The sequence below is a fragment of the Strongylocentrotus purpuratus genome, unplaced genomic scaffold (assembly GCF_000002235.5).
Source record: "Strongylocentrotus purpuratus isolate Spur 01 unplaced genomic scaffold, Spur_5.0 spur5_contig_866, whole genome shotgun sequence".
Taxonomy (NCBI): domain Eukaryota; kingdom Metazoa; phylum Echinodermata; class Echinoidea; order Camarodonta; family Strongylocentrotidae; genus Strongylocentrotus; species Strongylocentrotus purpuratus.
Window position 1 is genome coordinate 2,409,884 of NW_022145575.1, and position 26,017 is coordinate 2,435,900.

At 37.7% G+C, this 26,017-nt stretch overlaps 2 protein-coding genes across 3 annotated transcripts in view; one reads left to right on the plus strand and one right to left on the minus strand.

Annotated features, from left to right (window-relative positions):
• Positions 1-10,265, plus strand: part of LOC115919899 (serine/threonine-protein kinase tousled-like 2) — a 38,277-nt gene extending 28,012 nt beyond the window's left edge. For both annotated transcript variants that reach the window (XM_030974514.1, XM_030974520.1), the window contains exons 12-18: positions 276-367; positions 1,230-1,319; positions 2,116-2,285; positions 3,477-3,618; positions 5,850-5,961; positions 7,178-7,285; positions 8,564-10,265. In XM_030974514.1, coding sequence (XP_030830374.1) covers positions 276-367; positions 1,230-1,319; positions 2,116-2,285; positions 3,477-3,618; positions 5,850-5,961; positions 7,178-7,285; positions 8,564-8,749 — 900 coding nt within the window. In that variant the 3' untranslated portion in view covers positions 8,750-10,265. The remainder of the gene's footprint in view (positions 1-275; positions 368-1,229; positions 1,320-2,115; positions 2,286-3,476; positions 3,619-5,849; positions 5,962-7,177; positions 7,286-8,563) is intronic.
• A 5,908-nt stretch (positions 10,266-16,173) lies between these two features.
• On the minus strand, positions 16,174-24,343 carry LOC579573 (methyltransferase-like protein 2). The gene is made up of 6 exons (XM_774937.5): positions 24,254-24,343; positions 22,780-22,978; positions 21,336-21,406; positions 19,619-19,742; positions 18,681-18,772; positions 16,174-17,784 (listed from the first exon to the last, which is right to left on the minus strand). The coding sequence occupies exons 2-6, from the start codon at positions 22,881-22,883 to the stop codon at positions 16,856-16,858; spliced, it is 1,320 nt and encodes a 439-aa protein (XP_780030.4). The 5' UTR covers positions 22,884-22,978; positions 24,254-24,343; the 3' UTR covers positions 16,174-16,855.
• Between the last annotated feature and the right edge of the window lie 1,674 nt (positions 24,344-26,017).

Genomic DNA, 26,017 nt, shown 5'->3' on the forward strand with positions numbered 1-26,017 from the left:
CCGGGGAGGAAGGTTTGAGATTAGATAGTGCCCCCCCCTTCATTAGGCTCAGTCTAGAGGTTAGTCCCACTGGCTTTAGTTGAGATCTGGTGCCTTGGTAAACTCTGCTTTCATATGCTGTGCTTAAACAATTCATTTGCAGTAAACTTAATCAGTAGAAGTCGAGCTTTCACCTTCGTAAGTTTTCTACTATGAAGTGCCAATATTCACTTGCATATTGTTGGATTAATATTTAATGTAATATAACACATGTGTATTTGTATTTTTTTACACAGGGATATGACCTGAAGGACCATAGAGATGTGGCATGTAAGATTCATCAATTAAGCAAGGAATGGAAGGAAGATAAAAAGGCTAATTATATCAAGTGAGTATGAGCTCTGCAGAATTATATACATGTAGCTGGGTGTGTTTAGACCATAAGAACAGTTTTATATAGCTATGACAAACTTTACATTCATACTGTTTTAGAAAACAAGACAACCAATGAAATCTTAAAATGGTTGAATATTTCACTGTTCCCCTTTTACCCTTCACTCGCAGTATTTTCCCAAGTGCATTTACGAAATTCACTCGGAAAACAATGAAATGCCAAAGATGTATATGTCATTCATTCCACTGAATTATAATAGGCCTTTTGAAGCAGCAGGAGATATTTGTGTTCTGCTAATAGTTAAATTATACATTTAGATTGATAGTCAGGTTCTTGAATTGTTGAAAGATTTCTTTGTGAATGTTTTTTTCTGAGCTGTGTCTCTGTTTCAAGGGTTGATTACAAAGATCATCCAAAACTTTTGACCGTTTTAGTACTTCCTGGACTCATGAACTATCAAAGCTAGCCTTATGTTAGTCAAATACGCAGTTCTATAAGTTTGTGTTTTTCTATGTATGCGGTTTTTGGCATGGTCTTCATCTTTGCTGGTTGAAACCATCAGTTCAGCATTTTGAGACATGTGTGTATCTTCTGCTTCAGTCAGTTTACTTTATTTCAGTAGGCAAATATGTTTCATAAAATTACATTTACTATTATATTGTTATGTGATAACCTGTTTCAATCCACATATATGTTTTTGTATTGCATTAATCACTTGTCAAACCTGAATGAAAATACACATAGATGCATTGCCGGCCTACCTTTTAGTTGTATTCAAATCATTTGAAAAGCTGTATTTCATGAAATCTCATTGCATATATATTTAAATGTCTAATTGTCTTATATTTTTTTGCAGACATGCTTTAAGGGAGTACGAAATCCACAAGAGTTTGGATCATGCGAGGGTTGTCAAGCTATATGATGTCTTCGAGATTGATGCAAACTCGTAAGTAGCTAATACTAGTCACTATGAACATGACTGACAAAGAAAGAGGACAAAATATACAGTTCCTCATTCTACCCTCAACAATTGCTGTGGTAGACAAAGGAACATCCCTTCACTGCTATCATGTAAAAATGTGTAGAACAGGTGAATATGCATGTGACACCTGTTCTACACATGTTTACATAATAGCAGTGAAGGGATGTTCCTTTGTCTACCACAGTAATTGTTGAGGGTAGAATGAGGAACTGTATATTTTGTCCTCTTTCTTTGTCCGTCATGTTCATAGTGAGTGTAAACCAGGTGTTCATGACAGCAATTTACGAGCTTGTATACTCTGCAAATAATACGTTCTTAACTATTGATCAAATTATTTGACCGCTGGTCCACCCGTAGTGTATAAAACATGCTTGCTTACAATATATTTTATCACCTGACGGAGTGTTGCAGCGGTGCATAAAACGTCGTAATCTTTTAGATCCCTTGTTGACCATACATTGCGAGACAAACGAATGTCACTAGCGATATTATTCTTGATAATACGTTCTTGTCAAGAAAAGATATAAGATTTACAGAGAGGAATAACACCTTTTTCTTTAATACCAGACTTGGAAGAGCTCACTTTATAGATAAAAGCCTGTTTTATTATTGCATGTAATTCTCACAATATCATATGTAATCTCAGTAGTGACAATGTTGGTTTTCTTGGACCAATTTATACTCTGCTCTGTTCTAGAAATCTCTCTCAGTTAGGTTCCAATAATGAAGTTGTTGTTTCTCTCCTACCACTTTGTTATAGATTCTGCACTGTTTTAGAATTCTGTCCCGGCAACGACCTGGACTTCCACCTGAAGCAGCACAAGCTGATGGTTGAGAGAGAGGCGCGTTGTATCATCATGCAAGTAGTTAGCGCCCTCAAGTATCTGAATGAGAGGAAGCCACCCATCATTCACTACGATCTCAAACCAGGTAATAATCTTAAAGGCGGTCTGTACTAGTTTGGCTAGGAGGGATTAGACCACCCAGGAAGGTCACCGACAGGTGGCTATCATTAAATCAGCTCTCAATTAACATAAGAAAAAGAGGATCATTAGGCCTGTCTTCACTAGATCGAGATTGCCAAATATCCCTCTATTTGAACTATCCCGATCGCAAACTATCCAGCTAATTTGCATCTTCATTAGCCCGAAGTTGCAATTAGAGGGATATTTGGTAAGGGTTGTCATCCCAAGATATCTTGGGATAATTTGCAAAATATCCCACTATTTGGCAAAATATCCAGCACTTTGCGCGAATGCTGTGCAAAATATCTTGAGCTAATTTCTCAAGGTTGCGTTTTAAGTTTCGAGGTTGAATCTCGAGCTGATGAAGACGCGATTTGTAACTTCGGGAGTATTTTCAAAATCTGAAATAGCGGGCTATTTGGCAATCTCGAGACGATGAAGACGCGTCTATGGGGGACCATGATCATAGGAAGTTCATACAATCCAACCTCTGGAGCCCTTGCGATGAGTATGGTGACGAGGAAGGGAGGATAATAATGAAAGTGATTATTACGCTGTTCAGCTATGATATTGATGGCTTTGATGATGATGATGATACGGTGGTGGTGGGGATTCGTTATATTATGGATGATGATGGTGATGATTTTGATAATGTTGACGATGATGCTGAAACACAATTTTACTATCTTCCAGGTAATATTCTACTATGTCATTCAACCTACGGTGCCATCAAGCTAACTGATTTTGAACTTTCCAAGATGATAATAGATAATTGAAACCAATATTGCTTTATCTCTTCCAGGCAATATTCTACTATGTCATTGTTCAAAATGCAGTGCCATCAAGCTAAACGATTTTGGGCCTTCCAAGATGATGGATGACGAATGTGAATAATAATGAAAATCCCATTCTACTATCTTCCGGGCCACATTCTTCTATGTCATGGTTAAAATTGCGGTGCCATTAAGCTAAAATTTGGACTTTCCAAGATGATAGTTGATAATTGAAACCGATATTGCTTTTTATCTTCCAGGCACTATATTCTACTATGTCATGGTTAAACATGTGGTGTCATTAAGCTATTAACCAAATTTCGACTTTTCAAGATGATAATAGATACATGTAATTCAAACTAATATTGCTTTTTATCTTCCAGGCAATATTCTTCTATGTCATGGTTCAACATGCGGTGCCATCAAGCTAACTGACTTTGGACTTTCCAAGGTGATGGACGATGAGCATTTCAACTCACAGGAAGGGGGTATGGACCTGACCTCGCAGGGTGCAGGAACATACTGGTAAGCCAACAACCCGTCCCTCGGGTAGGACGTTAAATGGAGGCCCCGTGTAGAGGAGAGTCACCACCTTTGCACGTGAAGAACCCATTGCACTATTCATATAAGAGTAAGGGGCAACCCCGGTGTAGTGGTCCACCTGCACACCCCAGTATAGTACGACAATACTCTGTAAAGAAGTATGTACTCTAATTGAAGAAGAAGAAGAACCTGAGAGCCACTACGCACCTTGTGCGCAAATGGATTTTTTTTCTTTCAATTCATTTCATTTCCACATATGAATAAAAAGAACAATCACGAAGGCAATAACATATACACTGAAAGAGAAAATATCAAGTATGAAACGCAAACCATTTCAAATATGGTGGGATTTGCAAAGGCCTCTGGTCTATCGATGTCAAATCCTATTACGAAACATATGATATGTGTGAATGTATATGAAGAAAAGAACAGCATTCGTAATATTATTTAAAAAGTACAAGAACTAGTTATCTACTGGGATTCAAACTGTAGATGGCATTATAAATAATTTAAAATTAGCTATTGATAAAAATGATATTAAAGATAGAAGTTGCAATAGGAGGATTAGATATCATTAAAGGTATATACCAGTTCTGGTCATACGATTGCATTGTGAAAGAAACGTTGTGGAATCGATCAGCAAAGGTTGATCATCTAGCATATAAGTATTGGTGTGTACTGCAAGGTTCTGGAAACATCAAAATGATAAGAAATTTGGGCCAGTCTTGGTAAAGTTACAAGCACTGTACACAGAAAGATGTATATGGGACTATGCGACTACCAAATATATCAATTAGTAGGCGGTTTCCCGGCAAAATTTGTATCCTCACGTATTAGTCAAAACATATTCTTTCACATGAATGGTAATGAGAGCTTCCATTTCATTTTTTGAGAGGGGGGCGTTTCCAAAACTGGTCTATACTTTTAATCTGTTTTTAGAAAATGTCAATTTTTCCTGATGAAGGTCATGTCGTATGAACAGTTATATCCTCCACACTTCTGGTTGAATATCATAAACTCATGTGATTTTATGAAATGGATAGTCTGAATTAGGTGGGAAAAAAATATACAGATCAAAATCATAGGGTGGGTGTGCCCCATTCGAGAAAAAGATATGTACTGGGAATTATTTTCATCAATGTCCTTTGGCAAGACATTGATCTACATTTGCCACTCTCCACCCAGGTGTTAAATGGGTACCCGGTAGGATGCGAAAGCTAATATGCTTAGATTAGCAAGTGTGCGCTTGTAAAAATGACGCCTGGCTGGAATGCTCCCCAGGGAGTGGAGAATGTGCATACATTGTGTGCGGGTAAGCCATGAATTCGATGACCGGGGTAATAGTATATATATCTGTAAGGCGCTTTGATAGGGCCCTCCTGAAAAAGCGCCATATAAGAAATAGTTATTATTATTATTATTATTATTAATCATGTCTCACCAGTATTAACACAACTGGCCACATACTGGAAACTGATTTATCTTTTTCTCCAACTAGAAGGCTTCAAGAACAAGGTAGTTATATTACTACATAAATAATGATAATGACTACCAATGCTACATGTACATGTATTATGGCCAAGATTCACTATTTTTTAAGCACAAATTTTGATTTTGATTTGTCTTAAAGTACCGGTAGTCACAAAATTAAAGCAATTGTAGGTTCCGCAACAAACAGAAACCCCTGGGCTCTGTTTCATACAAGGTGTCATCGATAACAAGTTCCAATAACTGTTATAAGCTACTGAAATCATGCCATTTGATTGGCTGAAAGGAAATTTGTCATATAATTTTAGCAATTGTTATTGACAACAAGTTTTTTTAAAGGGTCCTGGGGGGTGTTTCATAAATAAAGCTGTTCGTTAAGTTACGCATATGAAAAGCTAAATGGGATGCCCAATCAGAATTAACTGCATCAACTAAAGTTGAACTGTGCAGATGTAGATTAACATTCTTATTATAAGGAACATTTTTAATGCAAAGTATATTTTTTTTGCCATAATTTAATTGAGGTTATTGGAAATATAGTCACACTTTGTTAAAACATCGGGAAAAACTTTGGGCATCCTATCTGGCACTTCATATACAAGTGGTTCGTAAAGTTATGCATAACTTTATGAACAGCTTTATGAAACACCCCCCTGGTCTGCATATTTACTAGTGCCCTATCTGCATGTCCATATCTCTCTCTCTCTCTCATTCTATTATGACAGGTATCTCCCTCCTGAATGCTTTGTAGTTGGTAAAGAACCTCCTAAGATTTCTTCTAAGGTGGATGTCTGGTCAACAGGTATCATCTTCTACCAATGTCTCTATGGAAAAAAGGTAATTGTAGTGTTGGATTTTAAACAGCGAGCATAGATTTGCAATGGCAAATGTCACACATGACCATGCAGTCTTGTTTGAGAAGGGAAACACTTGGAGAAATCATGAACCTATTACGGATGGACATTCCACGTGATTCTTTCTTTGATCCAATGATAGTCACCGCCTTCTGATTCTGTGCATCTTAATGAGAACATTCAGCTGTTTTAACAATAACGACTGCGTAAGCATTTTCGGGCATTGACAAAGGAGCAGTTTCCCTCTCTTGGGTTTTGTTTGGATGGTGTGCTCTGTAAGAGTGTGTCTCAAATAAAAACATCCCCAATGGGGAGCAGCAAAGTTGAAAAGCAGACGATTTTGGTGATATGAAATTTATTATTACTGATTCGCACACTTTTGCACGCACCAATGACCTTATAAAACATTTAGAAGGCCATGGTCTTTATAAGCCATGTGCGTTGTAATTCTCGAATATTATGAGGAAATTGGGGAAAACAGGATTTTAAATCACAAACAATCCAAATAAAACCTATCTGGTAATATCAACATGTTTTTCAAAAAGAGAACACAGTACACGGAACAACAATTACCAATTATTAACCAGAACTGCACATCAATTTCCCATGATTTAAGCGATTTATTATCTTCTACGCATGTAGATTAACATGTTTAAAATCACTATCTTGATTCTGTCCCGGCTTATTGGCGGTGACCCTCATGAGATCAAAGTGAAGAAACATTTACGGAATGTTATTGAGACGACATTGACAGAGACAATCACAATGGATTTGTTAAGAAAACGATGAATGTCCATTCGTAATAGATCCATGGAGAAATTCGCCATTTTGGAACAACAATTGACTTTTAAATTCAGGAATTCACAAAAAGATAATCTTCATGAAATAATACTATTATCTTTGATTGGTGAATAAACGGGAATAAAATATTTCCTAGCGTAAGAAGTGAATTAAAAGCCCCCTTTTCGACCTGCACAAGCCAAGTTTTAGGTATGTACAAAGTCAATGCAAAATCTATTCTGTTGTCCCACATGTAGATATCGGTGTATCGAATGAGAGAAAATTGACCCAGGTACACCTACTGTCATGGTCGCGACCCATTTTACGAACAAAAATGACTCGGTCGTTTAAACCATGAATATTGGTCGATTAATCCTTACGATATCTCTTTTTTTTTTTCTCTCTCTTTCTCATTGTAGCCATTTGGTCACAACCTATCACAAGCCTCTATCTTGGAGCAGAATACCATCCTAAGAGCAACTCAAGTCCAGTTCAGTCCAAAGCCAACGGTCAGCCAGGAAGCAAAGGTCAGTTTAATTGTTGTCTCTCTTCTCAGAGGGATTGGGTAACTTTGTCTCAGATTCTGAAACAAAATCCTGGATTTAGCTCATGCTGCAATGATAATTATAGACCTGTAGGTCAGTCAGGAACCCCATGACTTTTCATTTTTCGTTTTCCTAACACTACAGTCCATTGGGGAAAATGAGTATGGTAAAACCGGTCACTCAAAGATTTTTACTTTTTTGAGGCACCTCATGATCATTTTGAAGCTCAATTTTTTAGGGCTTCAATCATCTGTTAGTCTCACATTTTTAACATTACTGGGATAACTTTAGAACCATTGAAGAGATCATTTGATCAAGTTTGTACAACTATACAAGAATGAACCAATAAGATTCAGGGGTTTAGATGTCAAAGGTCAAAGAGTCATACAAGAGTTTTAAGAGAACTATGATTGTAATCAATTACTTTCTGTGATGATTTTCAGGTTGCCTGTCCATCCATCTGTTAGTCTCACGTTTATAATATTACTGTGATAAATTCAGAACCATTGAAGAGATTATTTGATCAAGTATCTATTACTATACAAGGGGTTTAAATGTCAAAGGTCAAAATATACTGTATCTCAGTGATTGATGCACAGCCAAAAACTTTTTTAAATTGTTAAAAGCAGTTTTTCTTAGGAATATCAATTTGCAAAAATCATGTTGTGACATTTCCCAGCAAGAAACTTTGTGAATCTTCATCACTTGGCAAGATTTGTGAAATTTTCGTAAAGTTCTGGTTTAACAGTAGATTAAAGGGCTATGTATGTCAAAGGTTCAAGGAACATGGTCATTGAAGTGTAACCAACCTTTGGTCAAGAATGTGATAAAGATAGCCTGGATACAGTTGGGGTTCAAGAGGAAAGATGTCAAAGGGAATATGGTCTTTGATGTATGTAACACTGGCAGGAGCATGTGAAATGTAGTGGAATACAATAGACCAGTTCATGGTTAACACATGTTCCAAATGACCCCGAAAGGTTCCACTTTGTACATTTTGAAATAATCACTCCTCCAGCGATGGAGGTGCTACTTTTCAAAGAATACTTCCACCTGTGTATCATGGAGTGCACTGCTTGTGCTTAAATGAATAATGATTGCATAACTTTCTAGAGCCAGATCCAGTATTTTGTCTACATGTATTTCACAATGACCTTTATCTGCTCATGCTCAGACTGCAACTATGAACTGGCTTATTCCAAGGTCTTAACCATAATTTGTGTATTTACCATTTTCTTGTATTAAACTGTCGTTTTCCAGGACTTCATCCGCCGGTGCCTGATGTACCGCAAGGAGGATCGGGCAGACGTGCTAGCCCTGGCCAAGGACCCCTACCTGATGCCTTCCAATAAGAAGAGCTCTGCAGCTGCTGCAGCTCATGCCTCGGCCGCAGTCAGTAGTCCCCAGAGTCACTCAAACATCAGCAATTCAGAGAACTCCACTTAATCTTCAATACCCTACCCAGGTTTCCCCATGTGTAGTCCCACTTCATGCTATGGCCAGACTGCGATCAATATTTTGAAGAAATGGTAATCGTGTCAGATATGGAGATTCAAACAAGTGGTGGGCAATTAGACAAAAATCATAAAATTGGCTATAACTCTCAAAAAGTATCTGCCACTGTAACAAATTTGGTATCAATCGAAAGAGCTTAGCCAGTTCTTCACGTTGAATGCTATGGCAGTTGGAGTGAAGTACATTTAGGCAAAATCTTCTTTAAAAATGTTTGTAGTCACCCAGTATTTGGTTTTCATTATTTCACACCAGAATGAGGTCTAGTTGGAGGAAAGGCCAACCTGGGACCAGTTTCACAACGCCTTTTTTCAATGACAAAACGACAAAATCAGTGACAAATCTGCTGATAACCAATCACAAGCAAGGATTTCAGTAGCTTATAACAAAGACTGTCATTTGTCACTGATGACAAGTTTTGTGAAATGCCCCCCTGGTTTTCAGATTGTGGACCATTGCACAATTTTGCCTGATTTGTTCATTCGACCATTCAGACCCTCCCTTCATTGTTCAGATTTGTCCATGTTCGAATGTCTATATCAAATGCTGTTGCAATTTCTTCCATACCCGTATCGCAGTCTGATCGTCCAAGTGAGCATTGGGCTTATTATATCTAAGTAGTCTCTATACGCCATGTAGTGCACCTCTTCTGCGCTGAATATTCAGAAGCAGAACTTTGATAGGTTGGTGTCTTTTAAAAAGACCAAACTGTATCAAGAGAGCATGTATGTGGCTATTGAATCATGGTTATGTATCATGCCATGATGTTTAATAGATAGTGAAATAGTAATGGATTTATAAGTATGAAGAGATGACCTTCACATTGTTCCTAGTTTTCATGCGGGAGGACAGTTTTGAATTGTCACTTTTTGCAAAAGATGTTGATGATGAAGGTATGATGATAATGATGATACCTTCACAAAATGCGCATCTTAAGCTTTTTGGAAAGAATTAAGGTGAGCCAAGCTGTGGATAGTGGAATTGTTTATGTAATCCTATGTACTTGTCACGATCAAGGTCCGTATTTGAATTCTTTATTTCATTTTTTGTAGTCGATACATACATGGGATATGTTTATGTACTATCACCCATTTTCATAGATCACTAATTTCTTCGCATCTATTTCCCGAGCACAAACGCACACAAATCATTTGAAGCCCCCTTCCCCTCAGGTTTTAAGAGACAAAATAATAAGACTGTTTGACCATGAGCGCTGTCATTGTCCATTCAAAACTTTTGCTGTAGAGTTCATCTATTTGCTGTCTCTTTTTTATTGTACTTAGTGTAATAGTTACAAATGTAGATTACGGCATATTTTGTAGCATCCTCTTCCAGCTGTGTGCAGATATTTGACGCCTCCTTCTTATTGACTTATGTAAGGTATCCATTTGCTGCTTTTACCTCCATTACACCATCGATTGACAGTAGACCAATCAAACCATTGTTTAACCCTATTTAGCCCGGGCTATTTTGAAACTGCATAGCCCAGGGGGGGGGGCTTCTCAGGCCCCCCCCCTATGATCTCGGCCGTGAAACGATTGATCGCCGCGAAAATTTGCATACATGTCAAGTGAAGTGTATAGAATACTATGGTAATTTCAATTTTTTGAAAAACTCACTCATTTGCATATTTATGGTAATTTATGCAAATAAGGTCATCAAATTCACATTTTTGCCCATAAATCAGACATTATTCATATTAAGGCATTCTTTCTCACTACATATATTTGTTAGACCATTTGGAATAATAATACAACACAAAAAATTTAAAAACCAGGGTTATTCCTTATGTTATCTATTGTTTTGATAATTTCTTATGTATTTCTTTGTTTTTTTAACTTATGTATTTTATTGTTTTTGTTGTTTTATATCATTTCTAACTATCATTCAACTATTTTGACCCCAAAATAAACACCCTAAACTATAAACAAGACCAAATAACCAATGTTTTATCTCTTTATTCGAAAAATGAGATTTCCATATGTTTTGTACACAAATCACAAAAATGAGCGATTTTCGGGCTGACATGCAAAGACAAAAGGACACGTGACTTTGTAATGGTAGGTCCGATTTTCGAAAAATTTCTTTCAAAAGATGCGCAAGACTCGAAAGAAAAAAGTCACAAAATTTCAGTGCAAGATTTTCTTGCGTTAAAAAATTATCGCGAAAAATGTCGAGGGGGGGGCTTCTGAAGCCCCCCCCCGGGCTAAATAGGGTTAAAGGTAAAGACCAGTATTGGAAACACCCCAATTTCAAAAAATGAAATGGAAGCTCTTATTACCAATCATGTGAAAGAATATGTTTTGACTAATACATGATGATAAAAAATTTCCGGGAAACCGCCTACTAATTGATATATTTGGTAAATTAGTTTATCTACATGGTCTGTGAGAGATAAACGCACGTGTCGCGCACGTGTGCGTATAGTCCCATATACATCTTTCTGTGTACAGTGCTTGTAACTTTACGAAGACTGGGCCATATTTCTTATCATGTTGATGATTCCAGAACCTTGCAGTACATCTATGCTAGATGATCAACCTTTTCTGATCGATTTCACAAGGTTTCTTTCACAATGCAATCGCATGACCATTACTGGCCTTTACCTTTAACCGCGAATAGCCAAGATGTTATCTGTTTGGAGCTGGCATGAAAGTCAGTTTGGTAGCGTGAATGAGGTGTAAAAGGACACCAGCATCAGATACATTTATAAATGATGATTAGAAACAATCAAGTGCTTTAACAACATGATTTCTGTCTTTGCAAGTGTGAGCCTAAAGGAAAATGTACGAAATCATGCTTTGAGAGTCTGATACTGAAGTGTCCATCCCTAACATGCCAGTAAGGTACCGAGATTCAATTCCCCACTGTGGTTGCTTTTTTTGTTTTGTTTAGCAATCTAGAAAGAAATCTAGATCCAAACTCTCTCTCCGAATTCCATTGTTACTCATGTGGTAAACAGGGATGCCAATTTTCAGGCAATAGCCTGAATTCAGGCCCTGGCGAGTTATTTTCAGACCATAGTTTAGGCTTTTTTGTGTACAATTAGCTCATTCTAGGTGATTTTCAGGCCCACTGATCAAATTGATCAATTCTAACTGGCATCCCTGAGTAAAGTACTAAACTCACAACTGAAGAATGGTCTATTAGTCTGCATAACAACATTTGCCAATTAGTGAAATCCCACAACCAGAGCAGGTTTACAAGGTTTTAGAAGCTAGAGGGTAACTTAAATGAGACAGGTTTACGAGGCGTTGTGGCGTGCGCCTGTAATCCAGCTAACAATGGAAGTTATAACCTGATTCAGCCGAGGACGCAGGTTCGAAACTGAGTCCCGTCTTACGGATGGTAACGTTAAAAGTCGGTCCCCAGACGTAAATAATCATATCTGATTGATACACGTCTGTAAAAACCCAATTACACACACACACACCACTTGTGATGTGCCGCTTGAACACAAGTACCTTGCAAAAGAGCATTTGCTAAAACAACCAAGCTTTTAATTGTATGAGAAGATTGAAAGCAAGTCTGTTGTGATCAGAGTGCTGTGATATTGTTCAAATTGTTATTACCTATGTTCAATCAATCATGGCAATACAATCATTGTTTATACAGCTGAAATTTCTTATTTGAGATAAATCAAGTCTTGTAAAAATCATAGCCTTCCTTCCTTGCTATTAGCAACTGTCATAAGTGAAGACAAACAAAATTCCTTTTACTGATTAGGAGGTGGGGGGGGGGGGGGGGGGGGGGGGGGGGGGGGAAGCAGGTAGAATCGAGGTAGAGTTTATGATTGACAGAGTCTATGTAAGTTGTGGGAAGGCAATGGAACGTGTCGTTTTCGTCGCAGAAATTCAATTCTTTTTTTTTTAGACCGAATGTGTTTCCTTTTGCTTTGGCTGAAATAAATTTCTTATTATTTTTCAAAGATTGTGTTAATTTGAAAGAGGAATTGACAGTGGGCATTTGCTAGGAAAATTCAGAGAAAAACAAGTGCTTGCATGTAGTTAGTGCTTGTGTAGTATGTACATTGAATCTATATATTGCCCTTCATATTGTGGACTCGACTCAAATTTGAATAGGAAGTGCAGATCGTTCATCATGACTCGCGTTAGGTCACATCATTTAGGTTACCTTTCATGTTATTTATCAATTTTTTAATAAAATAAACCATGAGAGCCCGATACATTATCTTATGATGTTGGGCAGTATTGAGGTAATGTTGGAAATCTTTTTTACAGCTCGAGTAGTACACCAAGAGAAATAAAATCAAATTTTCCAATCATGGATTTCTTATTTCATTATTATGTCACAAATGCTGTAGATGTTGCCCTCGAAAGTTTTCTTGTAGAAATGTTTTTGTTTAATTCCGCTTTATATCCTTAAATACTAGATTATATCAACAGTAAACCAGTATGAACTTTCTCTTTCCTTTAATAAAATGTGATGTAAAATAAGAGGGTTCCTGTAAGATAGATCAATCATTCGTACATTTTATCTTTCTTTCTTCCTGTGACCTATTAGCTATTGGGAAAAATGTATCCACTTACATGAAGGTCGCACAATTTTTTCCAGTAAACTTTTAAGCTGCATATTGGTTTTGGTGTCACATGTTATGATGTTACATGCAATCTCATGGCATACTTCAAACCTACATTCTGTTAAAACCTTACGAGTATAACAACAAAAATCAAGTTGCAGGATGCATTGAATTTCGTAGAAAATATCCTTGGGATTTCATTTTTGTTTATGATCCATGTGTTAGGTACGTATCGATTGTTTCAATCTCCAAATTCTCTTGCCACGTCTGAAGCAGTTTTTATCAGGGTTTTCTTACCACTATGGTAAGTTATGGATTTACTTGTAAAAGTTAAATGTATGTTGGGAAATTACGCCATGTCTAGTGGATTCTCTGACTCTACAACATGCAGATGTACCATGTATGGAAATAATTTAGGGTTTGGGATTTTTAGGGGCCTTGCATCGATACATCACAGGTTGTACGATTGCTGTAATATGAGTGGGTCTATGTAGAGTAGATTTGACAAAATGGAGTGCTTTTGCTGGGAGTGGTAAGATATCCATTCTTAAATTGACATCTATAACATGTAATAAAACCCTGGTTTCATTTGTCAACATGTCCCATAAATATACTTGAAGAAGAAATCTTATAACTCCACTATGTAGTATCTGGAGACATAGTTTTATGTGTGTTCATGAAATCAGTTTGTTCTGAAAAGCCCCCAACTTGGACTTGTCACAAGTCGCAGAGAGTAGCCGCTGCTACCTGCTAGAACAATATTTCACAAATTGCCATGTTTTATTTTTTTCCTTAGTTTTCAATTGTTATGATTTTTTGTTGTTGTTTTGTTTTTGTTATATGTGCAGCTTTGGATTAGAGATAATGCAATCTATAGCGATGTGAAATGGGCATTCAGATTGTGAAGTGGCATTTTCTTTTTTTAAAATAAATAAGTTGCATATGCCCTCAACAAATGTATCCAAAGCACATATAAGTCAAGAAAATTACTAGATGTAGCATTAACTATCAACTCCAGCTTGAAGCACAGATAGAAGGTTTCGTTTTGTCGTTGTGGGCCCAGCTCATATGGCTTTTTTTGTAGTTGAGGCATTATTTTTGTTTAAAGAATATTGAAATATAATTAAATTTGTGTAAATACCCTGTATACAGAAAAAATTACTCTCGCAGTAGATAAGATTTAAAGCACGAAGTAAAGAAGAATGCACAAACACTACAAATTGGCTTCCAAATGTTGGGTACAATCAACAATTCAAAATGATTTCTATTTTTAGAAAATGATTTATATAGTAATAATTTAAGTTTGATTTATCTTTTTGTTCCATGCCTATTTCTTCATTTAATTCAGAAATGTTACATTAATCAAGGTAAGATGTGCTAATGAAGGAAATGTTGAATGTATTCAAAGTATATATATAAGCATATAATATCCTTGTAGGAAAGGATGATCAACAGACAGTAAAAGTGAATTGACAAGTTCTACTCTGAAACTGATTGGCCAATTAAAATTAGTTCTTATGTGCACTGTTATAAAACCAAGCCGTTGTAATCAGCACAAATGAAGTGCTATGTCTGTTTAATACCTCATGCAAATTTAGTTCAGAAGTCTTGCTCTAAATTCTCCCAAGATTTTCTAAAGCAAAATAGTCAGTATAAGGAAAAATAATGAACTAATTGAAATTTGGAGAGCATATATTGTTATTTATGGTGAACATGTGAGACAAATTGGCTATATTTAATTCTTTGTATTTGTAATGTAATTCAATATCAATTATCAGGTTCCTCTTTTTCTGTCTTTTGACAGACAGTCTCTCTTTTTTTTTAATTTGAAAAAATGTTGAATAATTTACAGGGAAGATGAGTTTATTCCTCATTTGTATCTGATTAATACATTCATCATTTATGCTGAAAGTCATACACTGCTGATTAATATGTCATCCTTTTGGTCACAGAATGTTGCATAATTATGTATACCGGGTAATCATTTATTAGCATAAGTAATTTGCATGGCACCGTTTTAAGATTAAAATTTAATCATCAATCTTCAAACATTCAGATAATTCTTGTTCTACTCAGTAAATCCAACCCCTATTTTCACAACTCTTTGTAATGTAAGCTTCAAGCATTTGTTTGGGGAATCCCCAAATAATCATCGTAGTGTGCTTTTTAAAAATTCTACCCTAAGGAAAGCAATGGCTTCTAAAAGATAAATGGTGATATACCCACGCCAATTTACATTGCAATTACGATGGACTTGTTTACTCTACTCTAAGCCATGCCAGAAGCATCGGTTGATATTCCTGTATTCTAGACGAGAAGTACATTACATGTGGTTATTAAAAGAACCGAGTGTCATTGATCTTACATGCTATGGATGTTAAATATTTTGGACGATTGTATCATAGCCTATTAGATACAGAAAAAAATGTTTAAAGAAACTTGCAAGTACATATGTGATGATATCCAATATGTATGTGAAACTCTTTTGTTGTATTGTAACATATGTAATAAAACAAATGTATGCATGGTATATATATTGATTGTGTACAGATATCTTTTTATTGTCCATATATCATTCTGTGTGCTATGTTAAGACAAATTGTGTACAATACAATGACAATAAGGAATTCTCAGTTGATTCATGGAATTAAAATCTTTATTTGGGAGTTTATGAAGCTATAAATAATATTGGTGAGAGAGATTTTCACCAATCAGTAATAGCATCAACAATAAAATTGGTCCCTGTCGAAAAGGTATATACCAGTAATATTTGACGAACATCTAAAGGCAAAAAGGAAGACTTATATACCGTAGGGAGGAAGAAACAGAGGGAGAGGGGAGACTAGCAGTCACATTAAAAAAAGCCAAGACAAGACCAATCAACATCTTGAGATCAGAGAAATAATTGTTTGAATGACAGATGATACAGACCTGAATGGAGGGGCAGGGAAAGGTCTTTTCAGTACAACATCTAGCTTATATGAACGCATACAGAAGAAAAAAAAGTGTCTACCATAACAGCGTATAATTTTCAAGTTTTAATGATCACTACACCACATATTAGGAATACAAACATCTGATAGGAGTATTTTTTTTCAGAATGCACAGGATTTATGTTTAATAAAGGATACACATACAAACCCTTGGCTCAAACACTAACTTGAAAGACCTATAGCGCATGCAATTTTGATCGACAGTCCACAACGTAAATTTGTTTTCTACTAAATTGAACCGATGGATTTTCCGGCAATACTGTAAAATTGCTGGAAAAAATTGTTTAATTGGCCAGGACTTGAATGTATATTTAGCACTGTAATTGATTTATCATGATTACAATTGTTATACTAATATTCCTTGTAGTTTGTACATTCTTTCACTGCGTAATAAAATTCACTTAATTGCTTCTTCTCTGTTACATTGTGCCCGAGTCTCACCACATCAGCAAATCTAAAAGCCAATAAGGATAAAATGGTTGGTGGTAGAAACTCGGAGGAGCTGTATCATGGTTTTCTATACTTGCACTGTATCCAGACACGATACATTGTCAACTGTCTTCCCCTGTTCACTTGTAACCTTTTATCAATAGTATTCTGTTCTTCTACCAGCCCAGCTGAAGTGAACAGTTCCCGCAGTTCATCCTGTGTAAAGAAGTAGACCCGGGTCCCGTCTCCACGTACATAGAAGTTCTCCGAGAGGCACCTGCCTTTCTTGAAGCGCAACTGCGCCAGATCGTAGCGACCGTAGTCTCTGAAGAGTATCCTACCACCGGGTTTGAGGAGTCTGGTAAGACTTCGGATCGTCGACAGGAACCGATCGGGGTTGATGGCAGACATGACGAAGATCAGGACGACGAGGTCTAGGCTGTTATCAGGGATCGGAAACGTGGCTGCAGGGTCGCTGACGTCACAGACAAAGGCATGGCAACGGGATGGGTTGTACTCTGCGTGCTGGCGGACGATGTCAACAGCCACAGAGGAGAAGTCACAGCCGTAGACAAACAAACCAGGGTCTGCGTTTGTCTGCAGGATGGGGAAGATGGTGTTGCCCACTCCACAGCCAACTTCAAGAATCCTTTTGTGGGCGGACTTTCCTGGGAAATCATCACTTGCTACATGGGTTTCATCAGTTCCTGATTCACTCCGACTAGTTCTTGATGATGTAGGACCATGTTCACAATCCTCACTTTTCCTCTCCGTTGCTTCTGCGGAGGTGTTTGAACCGCCTGTGGTAAGGCTGTCCATTGTCCTAGGCTCTGAAGTTTCTTGAGATGCTCCCCTTTCAGAGCTACACTCTTTTGCTGATGCTTGGGCATTGTCTGAGGAGAGCTCAGGGAACTCGGTGAAGAGCCAGTGCCTATCCTTGAAGAATTTGTGTTGATGCAGAGAGTAGAACTCGTTCCAGTACCTATCAGCATCAGCTTCATACAATTCTGAAAAAAGTAATCAAAAGAGCAAAAATACAATTGAACTAAAAATAAAAAGAAAGGTACAGACAAGACTAATGCCCAGAAAGAAAAAAAGATGTTGGTACAAAATGTTTTCCATGTGATACATCAACCCTATCCATAGTAAAAAAAAATATATTTGCTGCGATTTTAAACTTTTCTTTTTTCTTTTAAAGTTATATAAATACTGCTCTAATCAATAGAAATGAACTTTTAACAGCCTCAATGTGAAAATCTGTTTGGTTTTACAATCTAAAGGAATTGTGGTGTTTGTGAATGCGGTAGTGGTATTCAATGCAAACTATTTTGGTTCAGTATATTAGGTTTCTCTCCTTAGTCTCCTGTGCTCTGTGCATCATAAAATGACTACATGTAGTACTTTGGTGATGGCAATTTTGTTTATATTGAGAATACAATTGAGAAGCATGCAATTATTTCTCTATGGCACTAGTTCAATTAACCTAATTTGTTAATGAGCTTTACCTTCGGAAAGATATATAATGAGAACAATAATTCAAAAAAATCATTAAATTATCAAAGAGGTATGATTAATGCTCTTTCTTCAAAGTGTCAAAGGAAGACAAATTAAAGGGAGTGTATCATGGCGAATACTGGTTGACGCCATCTACGTCTTCTATTGGACAACTGCACATAAACGAATGGACTTGATTAACTGGGTCAGCGCTTCTGTTTCGCGTATGTTGCACACACATGAATGCTGCGGTCGCATCGTCCGTAGTCGTATTATACCCGATTGGCCCCAGGTAGGGCCACAGGAAAGACACATAGTCTCGTCATGACACACTCCCTTTAAATTGTGGCAGGAGCATGTGTGTTACAACTGCCTATAGAACCACCTTTTAAATCAGCATTACATGTACCTTTTTTTTCTGTTTCGACCTGTTGACTGGAATTCTCTCCCACTTTCTTCTTGGCAGCTTCCAGTTGCTCTGGGTCCCATGCCACATTGTCCCTGCCATACAAGTTCATGAAAGAAGAGACATAGAACAAAGAAAAGCATGAGAGAGAGAGAAAAATAAATAAAATATGAGAGAAAGAGCAAGAAATATAGAGTAAATATCAAGTTCTTTAATTTTGCTGATCTACTGGGTGTATACATTTCAAACACAAATAACAGGTAAAATGCCTGATGTTATAATGTGAAACACACTTGTGTCCTTTGGCACCAGACTTCTTCCTGAACTGAAACAACAAGCATACCCAGACAGACTTAGAGAACTACAACTTCCTACTTTGGCTTACAGAAGACAAAGAGCAGACCAGATACAGATATTCAAAATCCTGAGAGGCTTTGACAGAGTGAATCCTTCAAAATTCTTCCAACTTAACACTGTCTCAACAACAAGAGGACATGATTTCAAGATTGTCAAACAACATTTCAACTTAGGCAGTATAGTTTCTCAATAAGGAGTGTAAACAATTGGAATGCCCTGTATAAGGAAGTAGTCAATGCTGCCACCATTAACCAATTCAAGTCGTCCCTAGAAAGGTATTGGAGAAACAATCCAATTAAGTTTGAACCATACTTGAGGCGGGATGCAACAGTAAAGAGGGACAAATAAGCTAAGCTTCCAGTCTCTACACCCAAGTATACCCAAGTAAGTAAGAACTTAATCTACATTTGCCACTCTCAACCCAGGTGAAGTAAATGAGTACCAAGTAGGAATGCCAAAGCACTTTAACAGGGTAGCTCTGCTAAGGCAGGGATTATAATAGTACAGCACTTACATGTACAAGCATTAGTATAGTTTATGCATTATTATTATCATTTCTTGAAGTTCTAAATGAAGTTTCTCACCATGCATTGTGCTGGAAGACATTGTCAGGATTTTCAAGAAATCTGTTCCCAAATTGCGGTCGCTTGACAGATGCGGCATCATCTTTTGTCACTGGCAACTCCTCCCCAGCAGACATTATCTTTCCTGGATACATGTAAGTAAATACATGATACATTTTAAGGCTTATACGCTATGAAATAGAAGAAAAAAATCTGACATTTATGGACTGACCTAACATAATTATATATTTTACCTTAATAAGAACTTGGAGAAGTTACCTTGAGACAACTCCATAATTTCAATACTTTCTGTACACATAAATTCTACTCAGTCGAATTTACCATTTGCACATTCTTTCTAAATTTCAGTTTACAGGCAAAAATACATCAATTTGAAGAAACCTCAAATTTGTAATTGTGGTATATAAGTTTGCACTTCACACTAAATATGGAACTGATTTGTGCAAAATATTTTTAAAAGGGCTCTTTCTCACACAATGTGAGTGCTAATGTTTGTTTAAATATGTGTATCTGAATAGCAAGATGGGATGAAAACAAAAATATCTGCATGCAAGAAATGTCTTATACATAGTCTCATATCTAGTCCCTTATCTGTGTGTTATACATACATGTACTTGTGAAGCACATTATGCTCATGTCATCACAGTTAAATGTGTCAAAAGTGAACGAGCCGCTATAATAAGAATGAACAAAGTTGAGCATTTGATAGAGAGTATATAGTGTTGTTTTTTATGTTAGGCATCTTGAGAGTATACTTTCAATTTGTAAAAAGATTCGGGGCTTGCACTCAGTAAGTTAAGATTGTGTGCTCGATCTTGTAATTGTACCAAAACAAAAAGTCCAGAAAATACCCTGGAACCTAGAGGATTTGAACCTGCCATCTACTGCTTACCGAGGAGCGGCTCCACCATCAGGCTGAAACTGCTTCATAGCACAGGCTCAGCTCTCCTAATTCTGACTTATTATTATTCATCAGTCTGCCATTAGGACAATAATTTTGAATGTTAGCTAGGCTTTTTGTAAGTTTCTGGGGGCAATTTCAATATGACAATGTCAGGGTATGTTCGCATTAGCATGCTTCATGACAATCCTTATAGCTTGGTACTAAAGATTACCATGCTGCACATACAAACTGGCCTCTAAGTACCAAATATTTGCATTGTCTTTGCTGTACACATTTGACACAGGAGGCAACCTATTCTCATCAAAAGGGACGACTGAAGAAGAAGAAGCAAGGAACAAGATTGCAAATACGCTCCAATTTATATAATAATAATGTATGTGTATTGCTTTATATTTACCCCTCTCCCCCCCCCCCCCCCTTCCAAAAAAAAAAAAAAAAAAAAAATCAGAATTTTCCTTGAGCCAACATATTTCAACCTACATACATGTACATGTATGCCTGATTCTGGGGATTCACAGGTTTTTCTATTCAAAGCTGCTGAACGTGTCTTAGTTTGTATCATCCAGCCATCGCGTCCGGTCTGGTGGTCGCAATGCATGACCATTCGTGAAATGAAAGCAGAAGATGACACTACCTTTCGTAGATGTGCGATATGGTTTTCACAAAGTGTCCGCTAGATTGGACTAGACCATTTGTAGATGAGAGGCATTTTACTTCAAAAACATTACCCCGACATTTCCTGAATAAAGGGGCATTCTGACACAATGACCCAAAGATTTGCAGTAAGCCGCTGGGCATGTACGTCTTTCTCACCTGAATCCGAGCTTGGATACTGGTGATTTCTTTCTTCAAGCAGTTCCTTCACATGCAGGTTTTCATCACCCCTAGAAATATTCAAACAAATCGGAACAAGAACAACAAAATTATATATAATATGGTAGAGTTGAAACTCATACAGGCGTCTAGGTCTTATCTTCTATATCAAACACATGCACAGTGCACTTCAGTCTGGGTTATTGATGTAGACAAATTCTCATGTACCTGCACAGCTCATTTTATGTATAATTTTACCAAAGAAAAAAAAGAAGCCAGTCAGTCTCTCAATAGTGTCTGACAGTACAGTCTAGAAAGTAAACGTTTTCCTCGCATAATGTGAATAGTAGGACACTGCTAATGTTTGAATTTCACAGATAGGACATACGTAACGTGATATATCCATAATTCCCTCAAAGTTCGACAGAATTTGATGTTTGGCTGCAAATGGGACATAGTACCTTTAAGAAAGTAAAAATAAGTAAGCATACCCAGACATTGTGTGTTGACACAGCCGGATAGTTGATTTAAAACAGCAATTTGAAGTAGTTTACTAGCGATATTTCTTAAATCTTCTACAACTTATTTTGGACACTAATACTAGGGTGTCTGATCGCGCACCCGATGTTGTGTGCTAAAATCTTTCCCATAGAGATTGCACACATCCCTATGTGGTCTACATGCATTGCGCGACCAAGCAAAATTGGTCAATGATTTTATGAAAAATTTGAAATTCAAACCTTTATAACAAATGATCCTGAAGGTGAAACTCAATAAATGTGGTGTCATATGAAAGAGCAGGTTTTTCTCCATATTCCCCATAGGGGGCCACCCCCGGAATTCTAAATATATCTTGCTCAAAACAGCGATTTAAACATCGTTTCCATGGTAACTCGGAGATTTACCAATTTCACGAACTGCCCCCCCCCCCCCCCCCGAGGGATAAGTTGGGCCAGCTGTAAAGAATATATCCATGCACTTAGTTTTTCTCTAGTCCCAAGGGATCATTTGTTACAACAGTTTGAAAATACCCTTGCTCCACGCTTTGCATATCGTGCTGTGCATTAGCTGTGCAGCTTTTGAGCAGAAATTATAACTCTGCGTGAACCACTTTTCTGTCCATTCTGACCAAAATGCTATGAATATTGCACAGTTTTTGAGGGGCTGTATCTTTTGATAGAAACATCGGTGAGTCTTGAAATTTGAAAGGTATTATTCTGATTACATTTTTTACTCCAATATCCAACAAAAATGGTGAAAAACGATCCCAAATTGAAAATTGAAAAATCGTTCAGACACCCTACTAATACAAGGACAAATATTCATGATGTTTAGTGTTATTTGAGGAATATTTTTTGTTCAATCTCAAGGCAAGAGAGAAGTCTTTGTTTGATAAGTGTCCTGACACCAAACCCCCTACCCCTAGGCCCCATCATATTTATACCTGACTTGATAAGCATGAACCGATGTCGAAAATCCCTTGCGATGACGGATAATCTTGGATCCCAAGGCGAGTCCGTGCTTCAAGAAATGACAGCCAAGAATCATGGGTGCAAACCAAACACTGGTGTTGGTACAAACGAGTGCTAGCTAAGTACTTGCTTCAGTTTTACTTGAATCTTTCAGATTGTTCTGTAGTAGGCCTAGTGAAGGGGTTAGAATAGAACTTCATTAGAACTTAGTAAGAACAAATACAAATAAGGAAAGAGAGAATGAGATTAAATCATTGACATGAATAAAGACTGAGTTGGTGGAAAAGAGACAGGGAGATAGATCTAGAACTAGTAGTACAGGAGAACATCAAACAAGACAGGGACTCTGAGGGAGATAAACTTTAAAGAGACTGTTACTGTTAGACACATAAAGAGACAGATCTTGAAACAGACATGCACCCAATTCCAACACATCACTGTTACAAGCAACAAAATGAATGACATGTAGGATATTTTGTCTACCATTATAACCAACACGACCCATAAGAGATCTTGATCGATAAACCCTACTCCAATGCCAGACTAAAGCATACCTCAACAGCTTCCTCCCTCACACACTCAAAGATTGGAACAACCTACCCTTCCCAACCAAAAACTTAAATCAGGGCTGCCATTCTTCCGCATTTGGAGGGAGTCTCACGCCACCACGCTCATTCTCCCTCCGTCCCTCTTAGCGGGAGATTCCCACCAGCACGCCTTTCCTCCCGCTTCAAAGTAGAATCTCCCGGTTTATGAAAAAACCTCCCGCCCCAAAAATGTAAAAAATGTGCTCTAACACACCCGCCCCCCCTACCCCCGCTTATTCAGCGGCTGGCTCAGATGTTGCGAAATTTATTGGTGCAATTTTCAAACATCCCCCATGATAAAATCCAGCGTACGCGTACGCCACTGCCATTGAGCAAAAATTGGCCTACGACCTCCCTCGAAGCACTCATTAGCATGGATTCTCTTAGTCTTAGTCCGACTCTGTCTCTGCTATGCTTTGCTGGAGTGCCTCGATCTCGAAGCAGTTCCCCAAACTCCAAAGTTGACAGCCCTGCTTAAATACACACATATAGCCTTCAAAAATCAATTAAATAAAGACCTCTTAAAGCTGAACTAAAATGCACGACGCACGATAGGCAGACCAGCTCTGGACAATAGTGCTTATTTCTAGCGATGTCCGCATTCCAATCAGAAGATTTATGCATAGCAGCATACTCAGAACTTAGAGCATGGGACTAGGTAACTCCAGGGAGCTCCGACGCCGACGCCGTGGGCGTCGTAGCTTACTAGAGTTAGGGACTAGGTTATGGAATCGAATACGAACATATTGCCACTTGAATTTTAGAGTAAAAAAAACTACCGTACGGTTGCTGTTGAAATGTTACCGTTAGATACATGTCTATTTCAACAGTAAGATCAAATTATTGCTATTGCCTCTACCTGATATGATGTGTGACAACTGTGATTGATTAATTTTGACGATCTAAGAGTTTGGCTAGAGTCTTCGATTCACGTGCGTATTAAATCGCTCGGCTCCAGCGGCATGCACCGTAAACAATCCTTCGTTTCATAACGTGTAATTAGTTGAGTCTCCATAGTATAGACGTAACCGTACCCTCGACCTCTCGACTCTCCTTTCTTGTCCCCCTCTCCAGTCGACCGTCCTCCGTTCCGAACTCATAGACCCTTTTGTTTTCATCCTTTTTTTGAATTAACTGTTTTTGAGAAATTTTGCAGACTTTCTCTTTCTTTCTTTCTTTCTCTCTCTCTCTCTCTCTCTCTCTCTCTCTCTCTCTCTCTCTCTCTCTCTCTCTCTCTCTCTCACAGTCTCTCTCTCTCTCTCTCTCTCTCTCTCTCGGCCTCTCTCTCTCTCTCTCTCTTTCCCTCCCTCTCTCTTCTTATTTCATCTTCAAAGGAAAGACATTGAAGATAACGAATGCATATAGGCACATAGATCTGCTAATAATAATTAAAGCGAATGATCAAGCTAGCTCTGACCGAAACTCTTCCAAATTAATAATGTTTTCGATCTATAACATCACGACGCAATTAGGTGTCGTGGTCGAGTGGATATGTCACCGGACTGTGGATCACAAGGTCCGCGGTTCAAGTCCCGCCGCGGCATTAATGTCCTTTGGCAAGACATTGATCTACATTTGCCACTCTCCACCCAGGTGTTAAAATTGGTACCCGGTAGGATGCGAAAGCTAATGTGGTTTGATTAGAAATGGCGCTTGTAAAATGGCGACTGGCTGGAATGCTCCCCAGGGAGTGGAGAATGTGCATACCTTGTGTGCGGGTAAGCCTGAATCCGATGACCGGGGTAATAATATGTTCTGCGCCTAGAAACAAAGTATTAGGCGCCATTATAAATGTGAGCTATATTATTATTATTATTCTGTTACATACACCTTAATGCACCCCTGCAACCCATATCAATAAAAAGCAGCAATATTCATTGCAGCTTGCATCAAATATTCAATTAATTAATGAATGCGCTCCCTTATTTTCAATAGGAGAATATATTAAAAGCCAATTGAACCTATTAAAGCCAGGCTTGCCTTTTTCACTGTGCAAATTGAGATCGTGAATGACCCCATTCAGTCTTGGTAGTGGGTCGGTTACTCAATAACACTCTTTACAAGTAAAGAGTACGCCATCCTTATTGCAAAAAAAAATATTTATCCATGAAAGGAGAGAACTACGATGTCAATGCCATTGCCATAGCAACTCCTAAAGTGCTCTATAATATCTTTCTGGAATTCTAGAATATCAAATTTCACATGTATTGTAAGCGAAGAAACCAGAACACACAAACCGATTTAATTATAATTTGACAGAAAGTTAAAGATGATATGGGAGAGACCTGAGAAATTTTGGAACTCTCTTCATAATGACATTCAACTTGCCCCCCCCCCTCTCTCTCTCTCTTATTTCATTTAAGAGGAAATTGAAATTGTTTCTTATACTTTCTTACAATACAAATTAATATCAGTGCATTGTCAAATCATGTCTTGCCTTCTTTAAATCCTTCCCGTCACGTCTTTTTTTTTTAAAGGCCTGTATGTTAGCGTACTATATTTATGGTCACTACCCCTGTAGTATGCACATCGTGTGCTATCTCTCACTCTCCTTTTTTTCTCCTCTCCATCTCGATCTCCTCTCTTTTTCATTAATCTTCACATATGCAGCAACATTATAGAG